A 10,580-nucleotide genomic window follows, 5' to 3' on the forward strand; every position below is an offset into this window, starting at 1 on the left:
TATATTCTCTCTCTCTCTCTCTCTCTCTCTCTCTCTCTCTCTCTCTCTCTTTCTCTCTATCAAATTGATTGATTGATTTTTATTTATTTGTTTATTTTGTCATTTATTATTATTTAGTTAGTAGTAGCATTATTATTGTTGTTAATACAATCATTGTAAATATTTTTAAAAAATGTTGAGCTACTTGACGAATTCGAATTTCCCCCATTGGGGGATAAATAAAGTATTTTTCTATTCTATTCTATTCTCTTCATTTATTATTTAAACTACGTATGTATTTATTTTGGTGTGCTTATTTGTTCTTCATTTATTATTAATGATACTTGTCATGTTTTTGCACTGGTTTTGTATCTTGTAAAGCTAAATAAAGTTGTATTAAAAAAAAAAGAAAGAAAGAAAAGCCAACAGGTAGCTCTTACTGTGAAGTGTTTCCGGTTGTGTTGAACTCTTGGATAGTTTTTGGTTGTGTTGAACTCTTGGATAGTTTTTGGGTGTCCATCGGTATTCCCATGTTTTGTAACGCGGCTTCAGTGTCGGACTCCTGTCTCTCTGGACCCGAACCCCACACCGGACCGGGACCACCGAGACCCGGTTCGGTTCTGAAGATGTCCCGCGTGCTGATAGTGGGCGCGGGCCTGACGGGCAGCCTCTGCGCGTGCCTGCTGAGGAGAGAGATGCAGAACAAAGTCCAGATTGTTGTGTGGGACAAAGCCAGGGGAGCAGGTGAGTCACGGGCAGAGCCTCATTCAGAAATCTGGTCATTTAACGCTGCCGACTCCACAGCCGAACCGAATCTCGCTGCAGAACAATAACTCTGGTACGTTTTCATTCAGAAGACTTTCCTCTTAAATTCGGCTTGAGAATTCCAGGCTTTCTGGAATCTCTGCGGCAGAGAGAGGCGAAACAGAAAACCAAGACTTAAACTGAGAAAGTTTCAAGTCGTCAGGCTCACACGGTGAAGACGGCGGAACGCGTCATCAGACACGTTCAACGTCAACAAACTGTTACACCAACGTGACAAATGTGTTCAAACCAAATGGAATGAGTGTCACAGTTTTCTGCTGTAGAGGTCACAGAGAGATGTTCCCACAGATGAACTCTGACCTTCAAATAAGAGTCAAACTTTCACATTTATATCCTCCTGAATGCATGTGCAAAACTGTTCAGCTGATTAATAAAGCAGCCGGACCAGCAGCTCCATCAGGAGTGGGGGTCTAAAGCTGTTAGTGGTTAAATCACCTGTTGGTGTAACAGACCTGATGGTGTAACAGACCCGATGGTGTAACAGACCCGTTGGTGTAACAGACCCGATGGAGTAACAGACCTGTTGGTGTAACAGACCTGTTGGTGTAACAGACCCGTTGGTGTAACAGACCCGATGGAGTAACAGACCCGATGGTGTAACAGACCCGATGGAGTAACAGACCTGTTGGTGTAACAGACCCGATGGTGTAACAGACCCGTTGGTGTAACAGACCTGATGGAGTAACAGACCCGATGGTGTAACAGACCTGTTGGTGTAACAGACCTGTTGGTGTAACAGACCCGATGGTGTAACAGACCTGTTGGTGTAACAGACCTGTTGGTGTAACAGACCCGATGGTGTAACAGACCTGTTGGTGTAACAGACCTGTTGGTGTAACAGACCTGTTGGTGTAACAGACCCGATGGTGTAACAGACCTGTTGGAGTAACAGACCCGATGGTGTAACAGACCCGTTGGTGTAACAGACCTGTTGGTGTAACAGACCCGTTGGTGTAACAGACCCGATGGTGTAACAGACCTGTTGGTGTAACAGACCCGTTGGTGTAACAGACCCGTTGGTGTAACAGACCTGTTGGTGTAACAGACCCGTTGGAGTTACAGACCTGTTGGTGTAACAGACCCGTTGGTGTAACAGACCCGTTGGAGTTACAGACCTGTTGGTGTAACAGACCCGTTGGTGTAACAGACCTGTTGGTGTAACAGACCTGTTGGTGTAACAGACCCGATGGTGTAACAGACCTGATGGTGTAACATACCTGTTGGTGTAACAGACCCGTTGGAGTTACAGACCTGTTGGTGTAACAGACCTGTTGGTGTAACAGACCCGATGGTGTAACAGACCCGTTGGAGTTAAAGACCCGTTGGTGTAACAGACCCGTTGGTGTAACAGACCCGTTGGTGTAACAGACCTGTTGGTGTAACAGACCTGATGGTGTAACAGACCCGTTGGAGTTACAGACCTGTTGGTGTAACAGACCTGATGGTGTAACAGACCCGATGGAGTAACAGACCTGTTGGTGTAACAGACCCGTTGGAGTAACAGACCTGTTGGTGTAACAGACCCGTTGGAGTTACAGACCTGTTGGTGTAACAGACCCGTTGGAGTAACAGACCCGTTGGTGTAACAGACCTGTTGGTGTAACAGACCCGTTGGTGTAACAGACCCGATGGTGTAACAGACCCGTTGGTGTAACAGACCCGATGGTGTAACAGACCCGTTGGTGTAACAGACCCGTTGGTGTAACAGACCCGTTGGAGTTAAAGACCCGTTGGTGTAACAGACCTGTTGGTGTAACAGACCTGATGGTGTAACAGACCCGTTGGAGTTACAGACCTGTTGGTGTAACAGACCTGATGGTGTAACAGACCTGTTGGTGTAACAGACCCGTTGGTGTAACAGACCCGTTGGAGTAACAGACCCGATGGTGTAACAGACCCGTTGGTGTAACAGACCCGTTGGAGTAACAGACCCGTTGGAGTAACAGACCCGTTGGTGTAACAGACCCGTTGGAGTAACAGACCCGATGGAGTAACAGACCCGTTGGAGTAACAGACCCGTTGGTGTAACAGACCCGTTGGAGTAACAGACCCGATGGAGTAACAGACCCGTTGGAGTAACAGACCCGATGGTGTAACAGACCCGTTGGTGTAACAGACCCGTTGGAGTTACAGACCCGATGGTGTAACAGTCCTGTTGGAGTTACAGACCCGTTGGTGTAACAGACCCGTTGGAGTTACAGACCTGTTGGTGTAACAGACCCGTTGGTGTAACAGACCCGTTGGTGTAACAGACCTGTTGGTGTAACAGACCCGATGGTGTAACAGACCTGATGGTGTAACATACCTGTTGGTGTAACAGACCCGTTGGAGTTACAGACCTGTTGGTGTAACAGACCTGTTGGTGTAACAGACCCGATGGTGTAACAGACCCGTTGGAGTTAAAGACCCGTTGGTGTAACAGACCTGTTGGTGTAACAGACCTGATGGTGTAACAGACCCGTTGGAGTTACAGACCTGTTGGTGTAACAGACCTGATGGTGTAACAGACCTGTTGGTGTAACAGACCCGATGGAGTAACAGACCTGTTGGTGTAACAGACCCGTTGGAGTTACAGACCTGTTGGTGTAACAGACCCGTTGGTGTAACAGACCCGTTGGAGTAACAGACCCGTTGGTGTAACAGACCCGTTGGTGTAACAGACCCGATGGTGTAACAGACCCGTTGGTGTAACAGACCCGATGGTGTAACAGACCCGATGGTGTAACAGACCCGTTGGTGTAACAGACCCGTTGGAGTTAAAGACCCGTTGGTGTAACAGACCTGTTGGTGTAACAGACCTGATGGTGTAACAGACCCGTTGGAGTTACAGACCTGTTGGTGTAACAGACCCGTTGGAGTTACAGACCCGTTGGTGTAACAGACCCGTTGGTGTAACAGACCCGTTGGTGTAACAGACCCGATGGTGTAACAGACCTGTTGGTGTAACAGACCTGTTGGTGTAACAGACCTGATGGTGTAACAGACCTGTTGGTGTAACAGACCCGATGGAGTAACAGACCTGTTGGTGTAACAGACCCGTTGGTGTAACAGACCCGTTGGTGTAACAGACCCGATGGTGTAACAGACCCGTTGGAGTAACAGACCCGTTGGTGTAACAGACCCGTTGGAGTAACAGACCCGTTGGTGTAACAGACCCGATGGAGTAACAGACCCGATGGTGTAACAGACCTGATGGTGTAACAGACCTGTTGGTGTAACAGACCCGTTGGAGTAACAGACCTGTTGGAGTTACAGACCTGATGGTGTAACAGACCCGTTGGAGTTACAGACCCGTTGGTGTAACAGACCTGTTGGGGTTACAGACCCGTTGGTGTAACAGACCCGTTGGTGTAACAGACCTGTTGGAGTTACAGACCTGTTGGTGTAACAGACCCGTTGGAGTTACAGACCCGTTGGTGTAACAGACCTGTTGTAGCTGTTCTGGAACCCTTATCCTTAAATCTGAGCTTTTTCTCATGGACTCTGGTGTGTTTCAGGCGGCAGGATGTCCACCAGTCGTCCTCCTGACTGCTCCTCTCACTCAGCTGATCTGGGAGCTCAGTACGTCACGGCCACACCGGCCTACTTTCAGGCCCACCACAGGTACGTCCCACCACAGGTGCCTCCCACCACAGGTACGTCCCACCTGCTTTTCCCAGCTCGCTGTGTGTGATGGCGAGGTCTCACCCTGAGTGTGTTCAGCTTCTACACAGAGCTGCTGTCTGCGGGCATCCTGCAGCCGCTGGACTGCCCGATCCAAGGCCTGAAGCAGAAGGAGGGCAGTAAGGACTACGTGGCGCCGCTGGGCATGGGCAGTTTGGTCAAACACTTCCTGTCCGAGTCAGGTAAACACACCTGTCCGAGTCAGGTAAACACTTCCTGTCCGAGTCAGGTAAACACTTCCTGTCTTAGTCAGGTAAACACTTCCTGTCTTAGTCAGGTAAACACTTCCTGTCCGAGTCAGGTAAACACTTCCTGTCTTAGTCAGGTAAACACTTCCTGTCCGAGTCAGGTAAACACTTCCTGTCCGAGTCAGGTAAACACTTCCTGTCTTAGTCAGGTAAACACTTCCTGTCTTAGTCAGGTAAACACTTCCTGTCCGAGTCAGGTAAACACTTCCTGTCTTAGTCAGGTAAACACTTCCTGTCTTAGTCAGGTAAACACTTCCTGTCCGAGTCAGGTAAACACTTCCTGTCTTAGTCAGGTAAACACTTCCTGTCCGAGTCAGGTAAACACTTCCTGTCTTAGTCAGGTAAACACTTCCTGTCCGAGTCAGGTAAACACACCTGTCCGAGTCAGGTAAACACTTCCTGTCTTAGTCAGGTAAACACTTCCTGTCTTAGTCAGGTAAACACTTCCTGTCCGAGTCAGGTAAACACTTCCTGTCCGAGTCAGGTAAACACTTCCTGTCTTAGTCAGGTAAACACTTCCTGTCTTAGTCAGGTAAACACTTCCTGTCTTAGTCAGGTAAACACTTCCTGTCCGAGTCAGGTAAACACTTCCTGTCCGAGTCAGGTAAACACTTCCTGTCCGAGTCAGGTAAACACTTCCTGTCTTAGTCAGGTAAACACTTCCTGTCCGAGTCAGGTAAACACTTCCTGTCTTAGTCAGGTAAACACTTCCTGTCTTAGTCAGGTAAACACTTCCTGTCTTAGTCAGGTAAACACTTCCTGTCTTAGTCAGGTAAACACTTCCTGTCCGAGTCAGGTAAACACTTCCTGTCCGAGTCAGGTAAACACTTCCTGTCTTAGTCAGGTAAACACTTCCTGTCTTAGTCAGGTAAACACTTCCTGTCCGAGTCAGGTAAACACTTCCTGTCTTAGTCAGGTAAACACTTCCTGTCTTAGTCAGGTAAACACTTCCTGTCCGAGTCAGGTAAACACACCTGTCCAAGTCAGGTAAACACTTCCTGTCTTAGTCAGGTAAACACTTCCTGTCCGAGTCAGGTAAACACTTCCTGTCTTAGTCAGGTAAACACTTCCTGTCCGAGTCAGGTAAACACTTCCTGTCTTAGTCAGGTAAACACTTCCTGTCCGAGTCAGGTAAACACACCTGTCCGAGTCAGGTAAACACTTCCTGTCCGAGTCAGGTAAACACTTCCTGTCTTAGTCAGGTAAACACTTCCTGTCTTAGTCAGGTAAACACTTCCTGTCCAAGTCAGGTAAACACTTCCTGTCTTAGTCAGGTAAACACTTCCTGTCCGAGTCAGGTAAACACACCTGTCTGAGTCAGGTAAACACTTCCTGTCCGAGTCAGGTAAACACTTCCTGTCCGAGTCAGGTAAACACTTCCTGTCTTAGTCAGGTAAACACTTCCTGTCTTAGTCAGGTAAACACTTCCTGTCCGAGTCAGGTAAACACTTCCTGTCCGAGTCAGGTAAACACTTCCTGTCTTAGTCAGGTAAACACTTCCTGTCCGAGTCAGGTAAACACTTCCTGTCTTAGTCAGGTAAACACTTCCTGTCTTAGTCAGGTAAACACTTCCTGTCCGAGTCAGGTAAACACACCTGTCCAAGTCAGGTAAACACTTCCTGTCTTAGTCAGGTAAACACTTCCTGTCTTAGTCAGGTAAACACTTCCTGTCCGAGTCAGGTAAACACTTCCTGTCCGAGTCAGGTAAACACTTCCTGTCTTAGTCAGGTAAACACTTCCTGTCCGAGTCAGGTAAACACTTCCTGTCCGAGTCAGGTAAACACTTCCTGTCTTAGTCAGGTAAACACTTCCTGTCCGAGTCAGGTAAACACACCTGTCCGAGTCAGGTAAACACTTCCTGTCCGAGTCAGGTAAACACTTCCTGTCTTAGTCAGGTAAACACTTCCTGTCCAAGTCAGGTAAACACTTCCTGTCTTAGTCAGGTAAACACTTCCTGTCCGAGTCAGGTAAACACACCTGTCTGAGTCAGGTAAACACTTCCTGTCCGAGTCAGGTAAACACTTCCTGTCCGAGTCAGGTAAACACTTCCTGTCTTAGTCAGGTAAACACACATGTCCGAGTCAGGTAAACACTTCCTGTCTTAGTCAGGTAAACACTTCCTGTCCGAGTCAGGTAATCAATCTGTGTCGGACCGGTTCTGACCCGAACGGGCCTGTGGGTGTTTAACAGTCTTCATCTGTGTGGCAGGAGCTGATTTGTTCCTGGAACATCATGTGACCGCTCTGTACCGCCGCGGTGCATCATGGGAGGTGGAGAAGAAGGCGGGGGGCAGCGAGACGTTCGACGCCGTCGTCCTGACGATGCCGGTGCCGCAGATCCTGCAGCTGCAGGGAGACGTGGGAAACTGTGAGACATTCGCACACAGAACCAGAACCAGAACATCTTTAACCCGGGGTCATGTGATGACCTCAGAGCTGAAGGTCAGCTGGACTTCTTCTAGAGCTTCTTCAGCTCTGAGGATCATAACTCAGCTCTGCAGTAACCAGGTCCCACCACAGGGGGGCAGCAGATTCAAACACACAGACACTCATTTATATCAAAGGTGGTCATTTTTGTTCTGACGCACACGCACACACACACACACGCACACACACACACACACACACACACACACACACACACACACATACACACATTATGTCACTTTCCTGGGCTCCGATTGGCTGGCATCTTGTTCTTAAAAGTGTGTGTGTGTGTGTGTGTGTGTGTGTGTGTGTGTGTGTGTGTGTGTGTGTGTGTGTGTGTGTGTGTGTGTGTGTGTGTGTGTGCGCGCGTGCGTCAGGCTGCAGACGACAGCAGCTCCACGCATGTGTGTCTCCTCTCGATGATGATGTCACTTTCGGCTCCTCTGATTGGCTGTGTGGGGACAGCGCCCATTTCCTGTGGCTCAGTTATTATTAGATGCTCTGAAGCTGCAGTTTGAGTCATGAAAACGTCTTTCAGAGTGATGCTGAGGGCAGAACCAGAACCACAACCAAAACCCCAACCAGATCCACAACCACAACCACAATCAGATCCACAACCACAACCACAATCAGATCCACAACCACAACCACAATCAGATCCACAACCACAACCAGAACCAGAACCCCAAACAGATCCACAACCAGAACCACAACCACAATCAGATCCACAACCACAATCAGATCCACAACCAGAACCACAACCACAATCAGATCCACAACCACAACCAGATCCACAACCAGAACCAGAACCACAACCACAATCAGATCCACAACCACAACCAGAACCACAACCTCAATCAGATCCACAACCAGAACCACAACCTCAATCAGATCCACAACCACAACCAGAACCACAATCGGATCCACAACCACAATCGGATCCACAACCACAATCAGATCCACAACCACAACCAGATCCACAACCACAACCACAATCAGATCTACAACCAGAACCACAACCTCAATCAGATCCACAACCAGAACCACAACCTCAATCAGATCCACAACCACAACCAGAACCACAATCGGATCCACAACCACAATCGGATCCACAACCACAATCAGATCCACAACCACAACCAGATCCACAACCACAACCACAATCAGATCTACAACCAGAACCACAACCTCAATCAGATCCACAACCAGAACCACAACCTCAATCAGATCCACAACCACAACCAGAACCACAATCAGATCCACAACCACAATCGGATCCACAACCACAATCAGATCCACAACCACAATCAGATCCACAACTACAATCAGATCCACAACCACAACCAGATCCACAACCACAACCACAATCAGATCTACAACCACAACCAGAACCACAACCATAACCACAATCAGATCCACAACCACAACCAGAACCACAACCACAATCAGATCTACAACCACAACCAGAACCACAACCTCAATCAGATCCACAACCACAACCAGAACCACAATCGGATCCACAACCACAATCAGATCCACAACCACAACCAGAACCACAACCACAATCAGATCCACAACCTCAATCAGAACCACAACCACCACCAGAACCACAATCAGATCCACAACCACAACCAGAACCACAACCTCAATCAGATCCACAATCAGATCCACAACCACAATCAGATCCACAACCACAACCAGAACCACAACCTCAATCAGATCCACAACCACAACCAGAACCACAATCGGATCCACAACCACAATCAGATCCACAACCTCAATCAGATCCACAACCACAACCAGAACCACAACCACAATCAGATCCACAACCACAATCAGATCCACAACCACAACCAGAACCACAACCAGATCCAATCCCATGTTCTCATTTGATCCAATTTGAAATCAGGCAGCTGCTCAGTAACCATAGCAACATCTGGATCAGCCCTTCCTGTTGTCACCTCGCAGTCAAACAGTGGAGCCAGATGTGACACTGTGAAACACTACGTTTCCCATGATGCAGCTGTCTCCCCGTCTCTCAGTGCTCTCCGTCCAGCAGAAGCAGCAGTTGGACGGCGTCCGGTATTCGTCTCGCTTCGCTCTGGGACTCTTCTTCTCTCCAGACGTGGTCCTCAGCTTCACCTGGGGGGCCCAATACGTCCCCAACAACCGCTGCATCCGCTACATCGCCGTGGACAACAGGAAGCGCAGCGCAGGTGGGTCCGCTCACCTGTCTGTTCACCCGGCCCCTCCCCCGTCCACCTTTGACTGATTGCCCTCTCCACGCAGACGCCCCGGGTCGGGGTCCGGCCCTGGTGGTCCACACCAGCGTCCCGTTCGGCTTGGAGCACCTGGAGCGGGAGAAGGAGGACATCCAGCCAATCATCTTGCAGGAGCTGTACGGCCTGCTGCCCGACCTGCCTCAGCCAATGAGCATCAAGTGTCAGAAGTGGAGGTATTCACAGGTGAGTCAGCGGTTTGGGACGAGGCCGGTTTATCTGTGACGAGGTGATTCTTTACAGATACATTAAAACAGTAGAAATAAAAAACATGATTGAAATTTTAAACAAAAAAGAAAGAGATAAGAACAATAGATAAAATCAGGAGTTAAAATGTGATTAAGTTTTGAAACTCCAGCAGATTTGGAGCTTTATTCAGATGCAGCTGAAAATAGGTGTGTGTCTTGACCTATCCTTTTGGTTGGTAGTTTCTAGGTGTATAGATTGAAGTTCTGTGGTGACCTGTAATCGTTTCTCTTTGGCTCCAAACACAATTACCTCAGTTTTGTTTTTGTTTAGTTGGAGAAAGTTGTGGCACGTCCAGTCATTAATCTCCTCAATGCATTTACCAAGAGCCTGTACAGGGCCTCGGTCTCCTGGTGACATTGTAATATATATCTGCGTGTCATCTGCATAGCTATGGTAGTTTATTCTGTTGTTTTTTTATAATCTGTGCCAGTGGGAGCATGTAGATGTTAAACAGAAGAGGTCCCAGGATGGAACCTTGGGGAACTCCACATGTGACTCCTGTCTGCTCAGATGTAAAGTTACCTGTTGACACAAAGTACTTCCTGTTCTCTAAGTATGTTTTTGCTCCCCTCCCTCCTCCAGGTGATGACCTCTGTGCCCGACTGCCCGGGTCACATGACCATCCTCCACCAGCCGCCACTCCTCTGCGGCGGCGACGCTTTCAGCCACTCCAACTTTGATGGCTGCGTAGAGTCGGCGCTGAGCGTGTTCGGCGTGATGAAGACATCGCTGAGCGGCCAGCAAAGCACCTGAGCCACGCCCACACCTGTCCATAGTTAATCAATAAGTGAAGCTAACAGTTATTGTAAAGAGATTTATTGATCAGATTAAATGTTTGATTCCTGTTTTCTTGTTTTGAATAAACAAAATTTGTGGATGAAAATGTTGATCTGCGTTCCTGCCTGAAGACG

General features: G+C 48.4%; 1 protein-coding gene across 1 annotated transcript; it reads left to right on the forward strand.

The window, feature by feature from the left end:
• Positions 1-478: 478 nt before the first annotated feature.
• Positions 479-10,552, forward strand: rnls (renalase, FAD-dependent amine oxidase). The gene is made up of 7 exons (XM_075458383.1): positions 479-723; positions 4,302-4,407; positions 4,507-4,649; positions 6,924-7,082; positions 9,184-9,357; positions 9,431-9,606; positions 10,252-10,552. Exons 1-7 carry the CDS (start codon positions 510-512, stop codon positions 10,420-10,422), a joined length of 1,143 nt encoding a protein of 380 aa, XP_075314498.1. The 5' UTR covers positions 479-509; the 3' UTR covers positions 10,423-10,552.
• Positions 10,553-10,580: the final 28 nt, after the last annotated feature.

Source organism: Odontesthes bonariensis, chromosome 23 (assembly GCF_027942865.1).
Source record: "Odontesthes bonariensis isolate fOdoBon6 chromosome 23, fOdoBon6.hap1, whole genome shotgun sequence".
In the NCBI taxonomy this organism is placed as follows: domain Eukaryota; kingdom Metazoa; phylum Chordata; class Actinopteri; order Atheriniformes; family Atherinopsidae; genus Odontesthes; species Odontesthes bonariensis.